This window comes from Notolepis coatsorum (assembly GCF_963971535.1).
Source record: "Notolepis coatsorum genome assembly, chromosome: 10".
In the NCBI taxonomy this organism is placed as follows: Eukaryota; Metazoa; Chordata; class Actinopteri; order Aulopiformes; family Paralepididae; genus Notolepis; species Notolepis coatsorum.
The window spans coordinates 130,050,528-130,071,605 of NC_140174.1; the positions used below are offsets into that span (position 1 = coordinate 130,050,528).

Sequence of the window (21,078 nt, forward strand, 5' to 3'; positions counted from 1 at the left end):
ATGGTTGTCACACGGGTAGGTTGTCACATTCATTATATTTCGCTACCAAAAGGCGCTTTCTTCCATATTTTGGTATGGAACTGTCCAGAATTGTGATCAGAGCTCGCCTAGATAGTGTTCTTTGGAGTAAGACAGCTGAACTTTAGGTGAGAGGACCTTTTGTGTTTTTCATGTGGAATTGTAAATATTCAGCTCCTCAGTATTTTTCTTCTAGGCTTTTACGCAATTGGTTTATAATGAAACAATTGTTACCCTTAAAAAGTGTGAAGGGAAAGCTATAGTTTAGATTGTTGTTGGCTAACTAACACATTTTTAGATGGTTGTTAGCCTTGATACTAGCAAGACATTCCAGTTGGGGTTGGTCGTAGGGCTGGGCGATATGGCCAAAAATGATATCTCGATATATTTTGGCTATATCGCGATACACGATATATATCGCGATATTTTTACATTTCCTCTAAATCACTTAAAAATGCTTGATTTAACCCTTTGATGCATACAGTCATGCCAATATGATGATTATAATAAGTCCCTGCAACATATGTTTGCATTATTAAACCATGAAGATGCTTTAAAAAATTATTTAATGAAAATGTACTAAGAGTAGTCTACTGACACACTAATAAAACGAATTATTTACATCTAAGACAATTTATATAAAAACTCTTGGGTGCCTAAGACTTTTACACAGTACTGTGTTTTCTATCCACTTTAGCCAAACACACACACACATATATATGTATATATATATATATATATATACACACACACCCTACTGTGAGAAAATAATAATCTCACACAAAGGTATAATGGCTTATAGCAGACTTAATGATTTTAGAATATTTCAGATAATGAAATTAAATGTTTATATTATCAACTATCCAGTTAGTATTTATACTGTCTGTAACGTTTGGCTACTTTAAATCATTGAATGTAGAGAGAGAGGGGGCGAGAATGAACAAGAGAGCCAGCCCCCCCCCCTCTCAGGGTTTGTTCTAGGTTCGCGTTTTGATCGTCTAAGCTGCCGTAGGTGATAACGTCACACTCGAATGTAAACAGGAAGAGATGGAGATGGAGACACACGGAGATGGAAATTGAATGATATACAGAAACGAATAACTAATAAATATGAAGTTATGTTTAAACTGCTGTTGTCAAGCGTTGTCAATATAACCCACCCCCTTTCCTCACGAATGGAACTAGTCTTGTGGAGTCCGCTTTGACCGTTTACCAGGGTTAGCAGCTATCGCTAGTTAGCTTAGCATAATCCTAATGGATACCTTGGTTAGCAGCTACCGTTAGCTCATTGCTCGTGTCAATTAAATTACATGTTATTAAAGGTCCGCGCTGGTCTGTCTAATGAAATTACAACCGCAACATTATATCGCACTGTACAGCCCTGACTACACTAACGTTAGCCTATAGCTCCGCCGTCCCTTCTCGAGGAAAGCATTGCGAGTGTCTCTCGGCCGCGGGCGGCGCCATATAAACTAAATACTCGATGTTCGCGATATAGTACAGTACTACATCTCGGGTAGAACAATCCGCGATACATCGAGTATACTCGATATATCGCCCACCCCTAGTTGGTCGTCACATTTTCTTTGGGGTTGGTTGTCACATGCGACAAGCACATGACAGTGCTTTAATGAGCACAACATGGACCGTTTCTTTATGTATGTTTAGTTATGTATTTGTCAACTTGTCAATACAATTCAACTTTCAAATTTAGTTCTTCCTTCTTTTTAAGATTTTTTCCATTAAAACACAGTGACAACCAACTCAGTGTGTGACAACCATCCCCGTTGTTAGATCCTGATCAATCTGGCCAGTATCACGTCTTCTTGTGTTATCCTCTCTCCATCCAATTCCTCTGCGTTGTGTAATTTTAATGGTCCTGACGTCTCAGATACTGGCTGAATATAATCTTTATCTCTCCCCGTTAGTACGATCCGCAAACCATAATAATTCTCCACCTTCGTAAGAATTCGACACTTTGACAACGTGAAATACCTTACAAGGAAAAGCGTTGTTTATTTCTATAAACAGAAACCTCAGCTCAGATGTTAAGAGATAATTGTATTGTCCTTGAAGAGTCTATTCTAATGTCTTTCGGTGTGTTCAGTCTATTGTCCTCTTGCTATTCAGTCCACTGGTGGTCAGGCCTGGTCTTTAGCCTAACCCTCCTCGCGTTAGCCGAAGCTAATGATGATGTGGCATCCTTCCTCCCCCCCCCCCCCCCCCCCCCCTCTGTGATGAGAGGAGAGAGTCTCTTGGTCTCTTCCCTCCTGTGGGATTCGTTTCTTTCGTCTGCCTTACACCCGGAAACACCGTTCGACTTATAGATCTTCGTCGTAGCAACGATAGCCCCCGCCCCTCTCCTGGTTGTCATGCGACGCGCTGTCATGACAACTGCTAATAACCTTTCACACACATCAAAACGCAGTTTCTACTGTCAAAACCTCCATCGCGCTCTGCCTCTGTGTCCACGTTATCTTTGTTGTGTCTTAGATTGGAATTCAAAACAAACACCCTCCTAATAGTGCCTGTGAAACCACTGGTTCCACCACCGTCTAACCCGTGATGATAATGGTATTACCCTCTTAAAGCGTCTCTTTATATCAGTCTATAAACCAAATATACATAGAAAAAACACCGTTTTCTCTCACCGTGATGGGGTTGGTTGTCACAATGTGTCAGCGTCTTTGATAGGTAATCTCCGCTTTGTTACAATATGTTGGAAAATGAGAGGGATACACATTTCAAGCCAACATCTTAAGCTTCAATTTAATGTAGGAATGGAATGACTATTGAAAGATGTTTTGATGATGAGCAATTCACACTAGAGTAAAAAGTGTGACAACCATCCCCGTTCTCCCCTACTATACATACGTGAGCCCACAGAAACCCTGATAATAAAACTTTGCAATGTACCTACCTACCTACATTGATTCTAGGGCAGTCAATTGAGCAATAAAAAATATTCAAAAGTTGTTGCATAAAAATAAAAGTGAAATCGAATAGCTTATGCTAATATCATTTTGTCTAAAAAAAATACATTTGACCTTTTTTTTGCGGCAACTACACTGTAGTGTGTTGAGGGTGGACCCTATTAACGGTTGCACCGCATGCTGGGTACAGCTCCCTAGCTAGCCAGGTAGCATAGCGGTCTTAACAGCTGGGAGGACAGAAAAGAAAGATGAAGAAAGAAAGACTGCAGATGTTACATTGTAGCAACGTTTTGTAATTCTCTGAAAATATGGCTAGGGCATAAGGTCAAGTAAAAACAAAGCTCCAACATTTCAAGTAACGATGTAACTAGTATTAGTATTCAAATAGTTCTCAGTTAAGTCCAACGCACAAGGTGGGCGATTTTTAAGCCAGGCGACGGACAGAATTGTATCGCTTCCATTGTTATGAATGAGACAACCCACACGGCAGGAGATTTTCGAGCGACGATCGTGCAGCAACTTCTGTCACCTGGCTAAATATCGCCTCAATCCTATTTTGAGGCGATGGCAGACGGGCGACACAGCAAGGACAATGAGGAAATAACATGACTTCTACCGGGGGATATCATTCGTAATATACATTTATTTATCATTGATCAATAGCCTACATATTATTACCATGCTACTTATGTTAATTATTAATTAACAGGAACAATTTAAATAAATAACGTTAGTTGGAGAAGGCATAGTGGCTGCTTGTCATTAACTAATAAATTGACAATGCGCCACAATGCACCTACTAAGATGTTTTTATACTCTGGTAACAAAAGAAGTTGTGGATGTTGACTGAGTTGAATGTCCAGGCTGCAGCTGATGTGGGGTTTATTGTCCAAAGAAAATTATGGTTGAGAACCGAACAGTTTGCATCCCTATTGCTCTGTGAAAAAAACGTTCTCTCTCAGCAGGTGCATAACATTACTTGTCCAATCGGTGGTAGTGAACGTATTGTAGCGATCCGTCATGCAGTAATGTCAGGAAGAATGAGCAGAGGTTGTATTCGTATAGGTGGTTTAATTTCAGCTCCGTATGGGTTTTACAGGTTAATACTTCCCTCGTAATGCACAACACAGCTAACTGCTAATGCGCTCGCTTCACGACAACCTTACATCCGGTCCGTCCTCCTATATCTCCCGGAGGGGAACGACACCCCCAGCTAAACGGAGCGACACATATAGCTTATTATATTACCTGAGCGGTCGTGTCTGGGTGCTAAGCGAGCGACAGCCGATCGCATCGCCAGGCGACGTCGCTCGGCTGCCGTGTGCTTTGGACTTTACTATCAAATAGTCATTTGTTTTGCCCATCCTTGGAAATAAGACATTCAAGGGATGCCTGGTCACATGTTATTCTCCCCGTTTGCATGTCGGAGTTACCAGGCATGATGTACCTCTGCCCATTTTGACAACCTAGGATGGCTTGCAATGGGCCTGGTCTACACCACTAAGGTACCCATGTGCATGTCGAAATACTTCCCAAAGGTCAGTGAATACCACGACCACAACACCAGAGGGGAGTTCCACAAATCATGTCCAACCCAGATTTGGCTCGAACAAGGGACTAAACACGTTTCACAATTATGCCACAACAATGTGGAATGCCCTACCCACAGCTGTAAAGGAATGTGAATCCCTACCCACATTCAAAACCGCTCTAAAAAAAAAAAGCACCTACGGGAGGCCGCAAGCCCCGGTAAATGTCCAACCCCCCACCAATGTACAGTTTCCTCCCCCTCAAATGTATATATTCTCTTTTTAGAAACTGTCTGTAAATAAACAGTACTGTATATTTGTATATCTTGTATGCCATAAATGTCTGGATGTAACAGTACTGTATATCTGTGTCATAAATGTTATGAATTGAAAATGGGGGACCCTGATGTAAACATGACGAAAGTCTTTCTCTGGTCTGCATCCCCTTAACAATTGTGTGTATTGAGCCGTACTGTATTGTACCCATTCTGCAATCTGTTAATAATAACATTTTCAATCAATCAATCAATCAAACCACCACGGCTGTCTGAAGCTACGGGAGGCGGTTGTGGGTCAAAAAGGGTAACGCGATTGCGAGGTTGACATGTAGTGGCGATGTGTCTCGTCAGCTCCAGAGACCGGCGGGAGGAAGAGGAAACATGATGCGTCCAGCAGCTCCCAGGACAGCAACGTAGCTCATCCCAGCAAGAAGAGAAGGCCATCACTGGTAAGACGAGGCTCCTGCTGTTTCTGCATCTCCTCCTCACAGTGCAGACACACCAGCCGCCGCGCACGCAGGCACTTGCATGTCCCGCGCGCCACGTGGGCGGGCACACCGAGTCCGACTTCAGAGCGGGCGAAAGTGCACGGAGGAAGGCACATTTACATTGGAACAGCTGTAAATGCCTAGTCTATTGCGAAGTCAGTCCCCGTTTGAAGATTTCTTTTAAAATTTCCAGTTCCAGTGAGCTATTGTCCATTTTGCATGTATAACCAGTTATTATATAATTAATTAGAATGTTAGAATTAATTTTTGAATGATGATCAGTGTGACTGTACTCCTGAAAAAGTATAGTAGTATGGTTTATTTGTATTGGGAAAGATACATACACATTAGCTGGTTGAACAACATCTATGTGTGGTAATAATGCGGATATTGAGTGTATTTCTGTGAAAATGTGCGTGACGCACGCCTCTGAATCCAACCAAAGCGAACGAGCGCACTTGTCGTCGTATTGTGCCGAATATAAGACAGGGTTTTTATTCCTGTAAAAAATCTGAAAAGGGGTCCCTTGGTCGTCCCTCCCCCCTGTATCCTCCTTGTCCTCCCCCCTCACCTGGTCCTCCCCCTGTGTCCTCTCCCCTCACCTGGTCCTCCCTCCCCCCTGTATCCTCCTTGTCCTCTCCCCTCACCTGGTCCTCCCCCTCCCCCCCTGTATCCTCCTTGTCCTCCCCCCTGTATCCTCCTTTTAATTAATTGATGAGAACGCTCATGGTCATGGCGGCTGGGTGGCGCAGCGGACAACGCAAGAGACACCGGGTTCGACTTCGGCTGTCGGCGTTGCCTCCGGCTTGGACCAGTCGTCATACTAACTCAATTGGCAGAGTTAGCGGGTGGAAGTCGATGGGTGGTAATCTGGACGTTGTGGACAGCGACTCCTACAGGTCGGTTGGGGCGCCTGCACAGCAGAGACAGGAAATGGCGGGGGTAGTGTGAGCCTCCCACACGTTACACCTCGCCAATGAGAGTCCGCGCTGGCAGGTGAAAAGATGTGACAGGCTGCCTCCTCGTGTATCGGAGGGTACACGTGATGCAAGGCTTCTATCCTCCCTACAACCGGCCAGTGGGGGGCATATGTGAGCAATGTTCAAGAACGCTCATGGTGAGAGTGAGAAGATGAGAACGCTCATGGTGAGAACGCTCAACATTCTCTATCTGCGCGCTGAGCGACTGTCATCCAGCACACATCCACATTTGACAGATGTAAGCGTCCGTGTAGGATTAATTTCTTCCGTATACTGAGCCTAGTCAGAAAGTGCTCAGCAACGCTCCTCTCTCTCTCGTTCCCGCTCTCTCTCACATACACACAACCTGCAGTGACGGGTGCAACAGAGGAGGAGTTACGATGCCAATTATAAGATCACGGTGATCTAGGGCTGGGTGATATGGATATAACGATATGATAATATCATATTTCTCTATCGATAATTATCGAATTGTTATAAGTATAAATATTTTTTCTTTGTGTATGTTTACAGATGTATGTTTATTTTGCAGCAATTCTTTGTCATTGCTGCCATCTTTAGTGTTACATCCCCTCACACTCCAGTTCTCAGGCTGCAGCTGGTTTAAAAGCTAAAGTAAACCGGCTTCTCTGCTGGCTGTGGCTCCAGGGGGCGTGTTGCTTATTAACAGCGGAAGAGTGCAAAAATGCTTCCGCATTCGTCCCCGCACGCCACTACGGTAATGCGCCTTTCCTTTTCCTTCGCCCAGGTGCACCGGCGTGCTCGTGAGGTGCCCGCGAGGTGCTCGCGCGCATGCGCATGAGATCCCCGCTTGGTTCGACACATATTAACACGCTTTGGTTCAATTTAATCACGCTTTGGTTCATATTAATCACCATACACGTGATGGACGCAGCAGGCGATCACTCCTACTGTTATGCAGTAAACAGACATCACTGATATAGAGTGTCTGGTCAGTAACATGGGTCTAGAACCCACCTCACCCCTGCCCACTTTGACAACCTAGGATGGCTTAGAGTAGATGACAGGCGTAGTACATTTTCCTTTTTGAAAATCATCTGACATGAAGATGGAACACATTTTTGTTGTTAATATTATTTATATTACTGGTAGTTCATACAAGACATTATCGCCTAAGCCAAGCTGCACTTTAACATAGGTCTGGGTTGTTTTTATTTCTGTTAGCGCTGCCTCTCTGCAGTAAACAGACATCACTGATATAGAGTGTCTGGTCAGTAACATGGGTCTAGAACCCACCTCACCCCTGCCCACTTTGACAACCTAGGATGGCTTAGAGTAGACGACAGAGGCGTAGTATATTTTCCTTTTTGAAAATCATCTGACATGAAGATGGAACACATTTTTGTTGTTAATATTATTTATATTACTGGTAGTTCATACAAGACATTATCGCCTAAGCCAAGCTGCACTTTAACATAGGCCTTTCTTTGTAAAATTTGTCATAATGTAGCATTTGTGTGTGTAACGTACACTGTAAAAAAATAAATGTTTTTTCACAGGAAATTCACTATTATTTTACAGATTACTTTTGTTTTTCTACTTTAAGTGTAAATGCCATACAAATATAGTAAATTACCTTTTATCAAAATATGAACCATTAAATAAAGGTTGTAATTCCTTCATAGTTAAAGACAGTAGAGGTTATACTTTATTATCCAAAGATGGTAAGTTAGAGTGCTGTGTTCACTCATAGTTAAATACAGTAGAGGTTGAGTACTTCATTATCTAAAGATGGTAAGTTAGAGTGTTGTGTTCACTCATAGTTAAATACAGTAGAGCTTGAGTACTTCATTATCTAAAGATGGTAAGTTAGAGTGCTGTGTTCACTCATAGTTAAATACAGTAGAGGTTGAGTACTTCATTATCTAAAGATGGTAAGTTAGAGTGTTGTGTTCACTCATAGTTAAATACAGTAGAGGTTGAGTACTTCATTATCTAAAGATGGTAAGTTAGAGTGTTGTGTTCACTCATAGTTAAATACAGTAGAGGTTGAGTACTTCATTATCTAAACATGGTAAGTTAGAGTGTTGTGTTCAGTCAGACAGTAGACAAGTAGAGGTTGAGTACTTTATTATCTAAACATGGTGAGTTAGTGTTGTGTTCATTCATAGTTAAAGACAGCCGAGGTTGAGTAGTTTCTTCTGATATCACTTTCAAGTGATTTAGATCCAAAACATTTTCTAACAATACATGTATATTCCATAGTAAAGTACACGTTAACGTTACAATGTGTTGTGTTCACAACACTGTTTAGTCTGTGACGACGCGTCGCGATAATATACATGTATATTCCATAGTAAAGTACACGTTAACGTTACAATGTGTTGTGTTCACAACACTGTTTAGTCTGTCACGACGCGTTGCGATAATATACATGTATATTCCATAGTAAAGTACACGTTAACGTTACAATGTGTTGTGTTCACAACACTGTTTAGTCTGATGACTCGTCGCGATAATATACATGTATATTTCATAGTAAAGTACACGTTAACGTTACAATGTTGCGTTGTGTTCACTCATAGTTAAAGACAGCCGAGGTTCCAAGTGATTCGTTGCAATGTACGCGGAAATGCCATATGCATTTGTCTGAGCGGCGTGAAAGGAAAGGCGCATTACCGTAGTGGCGTGCGGTGACTAATGCGGAAGCATTTTTGCACTCTTCCGCTGTTAATAAGCAACACGCCTCCAGGGGAGTTGAACAGTTCTGGCTCTGCTAGTTTATTTTCGATCTTTTGGCGCTTTTTTGGTGGACAAACCACTGCACATGTGCACCGTGACTCGTGACTGGAGTGTACAGACGGTTTCAAACTGTATTTTAAATTAGAAAGCAAACAAAATAAATGGACAAGAGAAAAATAAATCTCAATTTGGTCAGTATTGTCATTTGGACAAGCAAAGCCATTACTTTAAGTTGCAGTCAAGAAAGACAAGTCTGTCCACTGTCTCTGGTTTTAAAACTGCCCTGTTGCAGGTCACAAAAAAAAATATATATATATATATATAAAATAAAAGCGATTTTTTATTTCGATATTCGATATCGATTATTAAAATATATCGCGATATTTATCGTTATATCGCCCAGCCCTACGGTGATCAACAAAGCAGTCATTAAACAACTGTCGAGCAGCCAAGATATATGATGTTACAGAGTGTAATGTTAGAAGACCAACATATTTGCAAAAGATGATGAAAATAACAGCCTACATTGAGTAAAAATATGTCTTGAAAAATAGGGATTGTCTTATAATCAAGGTCGTCTTATATTCGGACCAATACAGTATCTTGTTGTAGTTGCTGCTGTTGTAGCTTTACTGCAAACGGCGCATGCAAAAAAAGGAATTATTTTAGAATAGTTGACATTGAACCTTTTATTCTTGTCTCTGTATCGATAGGCAGAGGACTCTGACGATCAGGAGGAAGGGGAGGAGCCAGACTGGCAGAAACAGGAAGTCATGGTCAGAAGACTGCAGAGGAAGTTCCCGGACCAGGACAAGGAGGTGTGCCTCGACTCACTCACTCAGTCCCAGTTCGACCACTAACATTTTACTTCATTTTGAGTGACGCTCGATATGCCCCGTTCACAGCAGCCATTTTGTCGTGTCATCGCAGGGGAAAACACGGGTGTAATTGATTACATTAACTATGGTTCCGTTCCATTTAGGTGTGCCAGAGTCGAGGCCCATGGAATTATGCGCGCTGTCTCAATGGAATTGTTCTGGCTCGCATGAATGAAACCATAGTTAATGTTCTTGACTACACCTGTGTTTACCCTGCGATGACGGGTAAATATGGCCGCTGTGAAAAGGGCCCATTAGAAGGGGTAGGGTGCGTTCTGCTGGTCCCCATCAACTGGTAACCTTGGAAACCTTTGAGGCATTGCCCTTGAAGGGCCAACTAAGTCGTAATTACAAGTGAACCTTCAACTGGTGTCATGATTTTGTTATAGATTAATCTGTTGATTAGTCGATTCATCTAAATTATTAATTAACCAGAAAAGTCAACAACAATTGATTATATTTGCAATTGAATATTTCAAAATGCGAGTATCTTCATCCTTTTTAGCTTTAGATAATAAAAAAAAACGATCTTTTACCGGACAAAAATTATAATTGGCTTTTTAGTATTTCTATTAATTATTATATGTATTGTGTATCATCTCTCCACGCTATGGTAGTGCGTGTGCCAGCACAGGAGATACGATTAAAATGTATTTTTTTTAATAGATAGGCTATATACATATTTAAATCAGTATCTTCCTTTTGAATAAAATAGGCTCAGGAGTCAGGATTGTTAAAGCTAATTAGCCTAATCCATGTCAAAAAGAGTAGCCTATAGTAAATGTATGCACACACACACACACACACACATACATAGAGGGAGAATAGTTTATAGCAGACTTAATGATTTTACAATATTTTTGCTAATGAAGTGAAATATTTATTATCATCAACTATCCAGTTAATCTTTATAGTGTAACTTTTGGCTACTTCATTGATCATCACCATTGAACGTACAGACCCGTTGCTTGCAGAGTTTACATAGAAACAACGGCACTCTCAAAAGGAGTTATCACAGGCTGTAGAACGCAGGCTGAAGAGTTATCAAATGCGCACTGTGACTGTCGAGTCCTGGCTCTAGGCAGAATCACGAATAGTGCTTTAGGAGAAGTTATTTATATTTTGAACATGATTCACTGCGCATTGGTTAGATCAGTGGTTCCCAAAGTCGGGGTCGCGACCCAAAGGTGGGCCGCGAACAGCCACGGGTGGGCCGCGAGATGATTAAAAAAAAAATAAATTATGTTTATTTTTTTTATTTTTTGTTTTTTTTATTTTAATTTTTTTTGTCAGGCCACTGAACTTAGAAGCAGGCCAGGACAGTGTTTCTAGTTGTATTCTAAAATTCTATTCTATTGTATTCTAAAATGTGACTATATGGTTTTATATTAACTTAATAAATAAACAAAAACGAAAAATCTACTTATTTCAACGAACATTTCAAACTAAATAACAGATTATGCACATAAAATGCAAAAAAAAACGGTCGCCTGGCAAAAAAAAAAAGAAAAAAAAAGCCCGACGATGTGCATTGGGCCGCGGCTCTCTGACGCCTTATTTTCTGGGCCCTGGCCTGAAAAGTTTGGGAACCCCTGGGTTAGATTACACGTTGCGCAAGTCATGACTTTGAACGTCTGCCATTTCCACTGCAAAAGGCACATACAATTAACAATACGATGTGTGCATGAACATGAATATGCATATGAACGGAAAAGTTTAATAATCTGGCTGAATTTGCTGCCTTGGATCTGATTGGTCCTGATTTTCTGACCTAACTAACTAGCACCCGAATGCTAATGCCTCTTTACTACCACTTGGTCACGTGATTCATTTAAAAAAGACTTGTACGAGTCGACGAGGACCATCCGAATGTACCATTACTGATGTACATTATCATATATATATTAACCCATTCTCCGCCAATCACGTGTTAAGGCGGGTTTCTCCGCCATGCGTTGTCTGCCAATCACACCGTAAGGCGTGTTTGAGATCAATATTTCATATTTTCGTCATGGTATTCATATTTCACCCACGGAGTCTTGGCTGATGCTGTCTGAGCCATCACAACTCTGCAACGCTTCAATACCGCCACCTGGTGGCCGATCGGCGAGTTGCCAAACCGGAAGTGCCCGTTGGAGCTCGGGCCGTCCCCTAATTTCGTCCGGCCACTCGTTTATCGTCCCGGGGCTCAATACAGACACCGTGTGGATATGGATATTTGCCATAACTCAATAATCAACATGATTTGGACGTGTATTAGTAATATACAAACCGGAAATGGATCGCATCGATCAACATCACATAATTGGGATGTGTTTGCTCCACTCATCGCCCAACGCTACGAGGAGACTGACGTGGGTTTCAGCATTTTTCTTTATCATTTTCGATACAAACTTCATTTAACATTGAATTATAAACGACCCCCCGCCCCCCCCCCCCCCCCCCCCCCCTCCGTTCACCCGCAGATGATCAGTCATGACGTTTAGGACCATGTACAGTTGAAATTTTTAATATAGCATGGATCGGTATCAAACTGCATTTGATAATCTAATATATGCATTTATGCTTACCGTAATTCCTCTAATAGTAACCGGTATTCAATTAAAAACCGGGTCTCTATTAATGACCGGGTGCGCTGTTGAGCTAAGCAATTATAAGCCGGCCTCCTAATACAAGCCGGGTTTCATGTATATGCTGGCCTGGCTGTGCAGTAAATACCATATAATGGTATGGTGTTAATGTTTACCAAGAGTGTAACTGAGGGGTACAATTCCCTGACTGTATTGAGAGTATGGTATTATTAAACCACTACTTAGTTATGTACTTTAATTACTGGCCATACAGTACATGGTATATCTGGTGAACACCCACACAAGAATACGACAATGACACCTAAAGTTCTATTTGGAGGGATTTATTATTATTAGAGCAACGGTAGGTTACAGATTGGGAATTATACTTGCGCTTGTAAGGCGAAGAACACTTAAAGTAGGTCAAGAGCGTAAGTCCATGAGAATAGTAAGATGGGTATAACTGACGCCACCTGTAGCATAGTAATTACATAAGGCACACTCGTAGTCAGCTGGAGACACTAGGGGGTTCCCTCCGGTTGTAAGCCGGCAGGGTAGAGGAATGTTCGGGAGCAAAGTCTGGATCAACGCGGAATAAAGAAGCTCCAGCTACGGGAGGCGGTACATTACTCCCTTGATCGGCAGACAAAAGCAACAGCTATAATCCAGTATGCACGACAGCATGGATGAAAGCTAGCCAGCCTCTGTGGTCCTAGAGGCGGGCTCGATGGTGCTCCTCACTGGGTAGATCCCACACTATAGTGGGGTAGACGGTTCTCTGCTCCAGCAGCCACGGTACCAAAGCAATATAATCCAGCCGGAAAAGGCTCTGCATTCGCCGGTGTAGATTCTCCTGTGCACTATACTTCACATTTAACTAGGTCGAACTTGACGTTATTTCACTAAACTCTGACACTTTTACTATCTTATTCGCACATGTTATAAGTGCTCTATTTAGACGCAAGGTTGCTCACTTCACTTGGTCGTTGACTCGTGGTGAAGGCTTCAACTTTGGGATAAGACTTAACTACTGCTGTATCCACCTGCGACGTATTTATACGTAAGGTGAATAATCTAGTGCCAACCTCAGTTCTGTCTCGTATTACTGCGCAAACCTGGACATGTTGAGACATGCCTTGGCGGTGGCTTTGAACTTGCCATTGGGGGTATGGTCGCTGGCGCCTAGGGGTCGCTGTCCAATAGGAGAACGAATATTATGGTCTGGCTTGTACCTAGGTAAAGGGATATTCCGTGTATATATACAAAGAATATACAAGGGATATCAGACGATATACAAATATTATACAAGGGATCTCAAGCAGTAAATATATATATTCGGTTTAATCTGACCCTTTGTAACAAAGAGAGTAAGCCTACCTCAGAATTGTATAAAACGAAGTTATTATTATTATACCAGTATTGTGATTGCACTATTTTACTTTATTTAACTTTTTTTTACCACCTGTAATTGCACTGTTTACTACCGTATTTCATACAGTACTTGGTTTCAATAAATGAACCCAGTACATTTTACTGGGTTCAAACTGACACAAAATGTTGATTTATTCATTATGATCTGTTTGAAAATTAGAAATATAGGCCTCTCTCTTATACATGCCTCCTCCTAATACAAGCCTGGTATCAGCTACAGTTGAAACAAATACAAGCCGGGGTTACTATTAGAGGAATTACGGTATATCTCACGTTCTATGAAATACATATAATATAAATATACAATACATATTTATACTCTAGACGGCATTTTAGTATGAATGTGTGAATGAAAAAGTAAAACGTTCCTACATCCTGAACGATAGATAATTGATGTTGAATGGGCCATAGTAATGTCAATTTAGCAATACTATTTAAAAAGTTATAGCCCTGCAAAGAAGGTGAACATCTCTATAGACAAATAGCACTGGCAGAGGATGGTTTAGGATGATTAAAGTGGTGGCAGAGAATGGGTTAAGGCTGTCAATCGATTAAAATATTTAATCTGATTAATCGCATGATTGTCCATAGTTAACTCACAAAAGGATGACCCTCATGCATTGCAAATTTGCATCAAATTCAAAACAGAGTGATGCACAAAATAACTTAAAAGAAAATAATAATTTAAAACACTCTCCCAGCTCTCTTTCTCTCTTGCCCCTTCCTCATATCTCACTCACTCACTCACTCACTCACTCACTCACTCACTCACTCACTCACTCACTCACTCACTCACTCACTCACTCACTCATTCACTCACTCACTCACACACCTGAGTGAAGTCTAGTGGCGTTAAAATAATTGTGCATTAACTTTGACAGCCTTAATATATATATCGGATAAGAGTGTGCGGAATTGTAATGCAAATGATGTTGATGTGGTGTCTGGTCTCTGCACAGGAGCTGAGGATGGTGCTCCAGGAACACGACTGGAACTTTGAAGATGCTCTGGAGGTTCTGAGAATGTTCTCTGAACCAGGTAGGAACAGGAGATTCATTCACTCTTTAACCTGTATCTGTGTTCTAGTATTGTACTTATTATGATATATACATTGCAATTATAATAATAATAATAATAATAACTTTATTTGTATAGCACTTTTCATACAGATGTTGCAGTTCAAAGTGCTTCACAACAGTAAAAAAATACAGGCATAAGCGAGCATAACATTTTTAAAATGTAAATACAAAGAGATAGAGAGGTAGCAAGGTTAGGCAAATCACAGTTCTTCAGCCATACAAATAATAAAATAGAATAGAGTAAAAAAGTGCGGTTTGATTCCGTTTAAAATAGGCTAAAAATAATAAGATAGAATTATGAATGATGTATTATATTAGTAATTTCTTCTCCTAATTGGTTTCAGACTTTCAACATTCTGTGATTTATTCACACTTTGTAACCTCATTCTAGGGCTGTACCGAATGTGATTTTTTTAACATTCGAAGCTTCGAACGAATTACTTCATCATTTTTTTTAACTAAATCCCCAATTTGAATAAAGTGATTAATCTGATTAAATTAGTATTTTTCTTTTATTAAATCAACTTTCTTTAAATAATCCAATAAGGGCACGGTTGGTATGAAAGTGATGGTGACGTCTTATAGTCTAATATTATAATATTAGTGTAGCCTAATCTTTAACTGCAACTGTGAAGAAAACCCCCATTGAGAGAAATTACAGTAGTGGTCAAAACACTTTACATTGCAGTCGTCTACTGTAGAGTAGTACTTTCGTACAGAAATTAGGAGAGAGTGAGGGAGCAACAAGTGAGTCCAGCCTCTGTCTCTCCATCTCTCCCTCCCTATCCATCTCTCTTTCTATATCCATCTCTCTCTCTATATCCATCTCTCTATCCCTATCTCTCTCTCCCTATTCATCTCTCTTTCTATATCCATCTCTCTCTATATCCATCTCTCTCTCTCTCTCTCTCTCTATCCATCTCTCTATATCCATCTCTCTCTCTATATCCATCTCTATATATATATATATCTCTCTCTCTATATATATATATATCCATCTCTCTCTATATCCATCTCTCTCTCTCTCTCTCTTTCTCTCTCTATCCATCTCTCTATATCCATCTCTCTCTATATCCATCTCTATATATATATATATCTCTCTCTCTCTCTCTCTCTCTCTCTATCCATCTCTCTATATCCATCTCTCTCTATATCCATCTCTATATATATATATATATATCTCTCTCTCTCTATATATATATATCCATCTCTCTCTCTCTCTATCCATCTCTCTCTATCCCTCTCTCTCGCTATCCCTATCCATCTCTCTCTCTCTCTCTATCCATCTCTCTCTATATATCCATCTCTCTATCTCTATATATCCATCTCTCTCTCTCTCTCTCTCTCCTCTCTCTCTCTCTCTCTCTATATCCATCTCTCTCTCTATATCCATCTCTCTCTCACTAGACATAAGGCGATTAGGTATGCCTGCCGACAAGGACCTGTCTCTGAACACTAATCAAATAGGAAACGTATAGAAAGTGAGGTTTAAACAGATTGAATAGACACATTTTTTTATAATAATAATAATGATAATTTTATAAAAAATTCGAATGTTGATTATGATCGACGCTTCGAAGCATTCGGTACGGCCCTACCTCATTCAGAAGAAAATCTTAATAAATTATAAATATTCCTGTGCTTACAATTAATTTGCTTAAAATTTACCAAATTGGTTCGGCTGGACTAAGCACTCGCTCTGGGACTCTGGGATCTAATCCAGCTGTCAGCGGTACCTCCGGCTTGGTCAGTCGTCCCTACTAACACAATTGGCAGCGTTAGCGGGTGGGAAGCCGGTGGGGCGTGTGTCCTGGTCGGTGTAAACTGCGACTCCTACTGGTCGGTCAGGTTACGTTCCCCCAGTGAAACTCCTCGCTGTCAGGTGAAAAGAAGCGGCTGGTGACTCCACATGTATCGGAGGAGGCATGTGGTAGTTCTTTAGAATCTAAACCAGGGGTAGGCAACCCTAGGCATGCGTGCCTGCATAGGCACGCGGGGGCATTTGCATAGGCACAGGGGGCAGCAAAAATAAATAAAAAATGAAAATTATATATATATATATATATATATTTTTTTTTTTTTTGCTTTGAAATATTATAGTGAAATATTTTGCACTGTTGTCGCATTTATCTTGTTGAAATCCTCCCACAGGTTATTTTTACTACCACATATTTAATTGAGACCCTTTATTTGTTTATTATTTCAATTTAGCTGGAAATACATTGCTACATCATTCAGTAACATTTGCAGAGCCTTATAACAAAAACATTATTACGGTCACCATTGTGACCAGTGGGATTAATCAACAAATTGTATTATTTATTTTTCTATTTCATTGAACATTGCACATGTTAAAAGCAATTTTTTTACTCAAAATGTGAGTATTACCAAGTCAACTTGTGTTCTTAAAACAATGACAATAAACATAGTTTTATTAGGTTGAAATAATGTGGTTGTGTATTTATTTTTCTGTTAACTTATTATGGATTGAAAACTGAAAACCTTAATGCACAGTAACTGAACTCAATATTTTTAAGTTCTGGTAACTTATTATATTTTATTTTACAGTGTAGTCTTGCGATCAATCAAAACTTATTTACACGATATACCTCACATTCACCCTCCATTCACATCCTGGTGTTCTCCATTAGGCCTGTAGGTGGAGCTATGACAGCACACGTACAGTACACACACCAATGGTGTGTGATGTGTCCAAAAATGAATGGGCAAATGTGAGTGAAATGGTCACACTGTATGCAGCGGTTTGTCTGCATTGCATTCCCCCCCCCCCCAACTCAGATTTAGGGTTGATACAACCATCATAATAATATTGTTAATAATAACAATAATGATGTAATAATGTAAAAAGTATCATTAAAAAGACCTGATTATGAGAAAGAAATATTACGATGCATGGAATATTGTTGAGGCACACTAGTTACAACTATATTTCAAACAGGCACTCCATGTCAAAAAGGTTGCTGACCCCTGATCTAAACCCTCCCCAGGCCGACAGAGGGACAATGCGTGCAACGACCAGGAAGGGAATTGGCATAACGAATTGGGATGGGTGAAAAATACAGAAAATTGTTATTCATCAAATTGTCATGTTTCCATGGACCAACACAGGCGATTCCAGCTTCAGCTCTACCGAGTCTCCAGAGAAGAAACGCAGCAAGTCAAAGAGGACTGAAGACAGGACCGAAGACAGGAACTCAAAGCCCCACAGAGACTCTACGGACAGCAGGCGCCACGAAGACACCATGGAGCACAGAAGGCACAGAGAATCCAAGGACGGTAAAGGTCGCAGAGACTCGAAAGACGACCGAGGGTCAAAGACGAGCGGCAATCTTTCGACTTGGCTGAGCAAAAGCTCCGCGCCCCCATCCTCTTCCGCGTACGCAGAGAAACCCACCTCTTCCTCCTCTTCGATTACCCAGAAGCTAGCCAGATTCGCCAACGGCACCAGCGTGGCGAAGAAGGAGGCGGTGGAGAGGAAGATGAAAGCTCGCGCCTCGGACGAGCTGGAGGAGGACAATGGAGAGGAGGAGGACGATGGAGCGGAGGAGGACGATGGAGAGGAGGAGGCGAGCAGCGAGTTCGACGAAACTGACTCCGAGGCAGAGGGGGAGGAGGAGGAGGGGGAGGAGGAGGAGGAGGAGAAGGAGGAGCGAGGAGAGAAGGAGGGAGGAGAGAAGGAGTCGCGGAAGGTACAGATACTCAAGTTCTTCCGGGAGGCGACGCTGGACGAGCTGTTGCTGATCTCTGGGTGTTCGAATAAAAAGGCCCAGAAGATCGTGGAGCTGAGGCCGTTCAAGAGCTGGAGGAACCTGGTGAGTGAAGTGTGTGTGTGGTGGTTGGTGGGATGGGCAAAACTCACCAAATTACTATTCAATGGTCACTGGGAACTATTCAAATACCATGTGTGAGCTTAGTGAAACAACACGGCGAACATCTGCAGTCTCTCTTTCCTTTCTGTTCTCTCAGATGTTAACCCGGCTAGCTAGCGAGCTGTACCCACCATGCCGTTCAGCCGTGTGACAGTTAATAGTGTCCCCTCTCAATACACTTAGTGATGCACCGATGTGAAAATTGTGGCCGATACCCGATATTAATATTGCTGTTCTGGCCGATTCAGATTACTTTATTCACCATATTGTATATACAAATGGCACGTGATTCGACATTACAGTGCATGATTTTTTTTCAAAAATAGGAATAAAATAATAATAAATAAATTAAAGTGCAAAACAGGACAGAGCAGGGGGACAATTGACTTGTTTACCAGGCGAGCTGCTGAGGGGAAGAAACTTGAGTCTATGGCGGGTAGGGATGGGTACCGAATTCGGTACTTTTGAGGTACCGAACCGAAACACGTCGGTACTACCCAGTATCGAATCAAGTGAGAAACCTAAAAAAACATATTTTTTATTAATTTTTTTTTTTTTACTTTTTTTTTTACCTTTTTTTTTTGCTTTTTTCTTTTCATGTCAACGTTCACACGCACAATATATGCTTACCTAGGATTTTACTTGATTCAACAACAAAGCAGTCGGAGCAATGACGAGCCGAAAACTGTCGAAATTGTAGTTATTTGAAGTTTGGATATTTTTTTTTTACGACTGAGGTAGTTAAATTAAATTTCTTGAGACTAAAGTACCGAAAAAAGGTACCGTTGGGTACCGGTATCGATTCACAGGTACCGGTACCGGTATCGGTTCAAATGTGAAAGGTACCCATCCCTAATGGCGGGACTTTAATGTCTTGGGCAGCTGTAGCTGCCTGCCGTGGGGGAGCATGATGAAGAGGCCGTGACCCGGGTGGGCAGGGTCTGCCATGATCTTCCTCGCCCTCCTCAAGGCCCTGGAGGAATGTAGGGACTCGAGGGAGGGAAGGGGGCAGCCGATCACCCTCTCTGCCGAGCGTATCACCCGCTGCAGCTTGGCCTTGTCCCTGACTGGCTGCAGGGAACCAGGTGATGATGGAGAGGGTGAGGATGGACTGGATGATGGCGGTGTAAAACTGGACCATCATATAGTCCTCGGCAGCCTGAACTTACTCAGCTGACGTAGGAAGAACATCCTCTTCCGGGCCTTCTTATTGAGAGCGATGGTGTTCAGCTCCCATTTCTGCCTGGTCCCGGGAGAGTGTCATGCCGAGGAAGTGGCAGGACTCCACAGAGGCCACCGGGGTGCCTCCCAGAATGATCGGGGTTGGGGGGGCTGCCTTCCGCCTGAAGTCCACTACCTACCATCTCCACTGTTTTCTGGGCGTTGAGGTCCAGGTTGTTGCAGCTGCACCAACTCTGCATCCTCTCGATCTCCCTCCTGTAGGCAGGCTCATCCCCCCTGGATATGAGACCCACCAGGGTGGTATCGTCCGCAAACTTCAGGAGTTTGACCGAGGGGCAGAGAGACGCAGCTGTTGGTGTACAGGGAGAATAGTAGTGGGGACAGAACGCAGCCCTGTGGGGAGCCAGTGCTGATGGACTTGGGATCGGAGATGTTGATTCCCAACTTCACCCGCTGTGGCCTGTTAGTCAGGAAGTCCATAATCCACCTGCAGGTAGGGCGGGGCGATACGGCCTCTAAATGATATCGCGATATTTTTTGGCCATATCGCGATACATGATATATATCGTGATATTTTGACATTTCCTCTAAAGCACTTAAAAATGCTTGATTTAACCCTTTGATGCATACAGTCACGCCAATATGATGATTATATTAAGTCCCTGCAACATATGTTTGCATTATTAAACCATGAAGATGCTTTAAAAAATAATTTAATGAAAATGTACTAAGAGTAGTCTACTGACACACTAATAAAAAAAATATATTTATATTTAAAAATTATATAAAAACTCTTGGGTGCCTTTTTTTTGCACAGTACTGTGTTTTCTATCCACTTTAGCCAAACACACACACACACACACACACATATATGTATTGTTGTATTAAGTTTAGCAAATAAGGGAACAGATAAATAACATTTCAATGCAGTCAAAAAAGCAATATTTCGATTTTTACATTTTCGGGTTTGGTCACGTCGAGTCACATATAAGCCACACCGCTATATAAGCCGCAGGGTCGAAAAATGGGGAAAAAAGGTGCGGCTTATAGTCCGAAAATTACGGTACACACACTACTGTGAGAAAATAATAATCACACACAAAGGGATAATGGCTTATA

General features: G+C 41.6%; 1 protein-coding gene across 1 annotated transcript in view; it reads left to right on the forward strand.

The window, feature by feature from the left end:
* The window catches only part of smarcad1a (SNF2 related chromatin remodeling ATPase with DExD box 1a), a 125,769-nt gene that overhangs the window by 10,488 nt on the left and 94,203 nt on the right, over positions 1 to 21,078 (forward strand). Inside the window, exons 5-8 of the mRNA XM_084323890.1 lie at positions 5,110 to 5,207; positions 9,643 to 9,747; positions 14,768 to 14,846; positions 18,017 to 18,720. Coding sequence (XP_084180016.1) covers positions 5,110 to 5,207; positions 9,643 to 9,747; positions 14,768 to 14,846; positions 18,017 to 18,720 — 986 coding nt within the window. The remainder of the gene's footprint in view (positions 1 to 5,109; positions 5,208 to 9,642; positions 9,748 to 14,767; positions 14,847 to 18,016; positions 18,721 to 21,078) is intronic.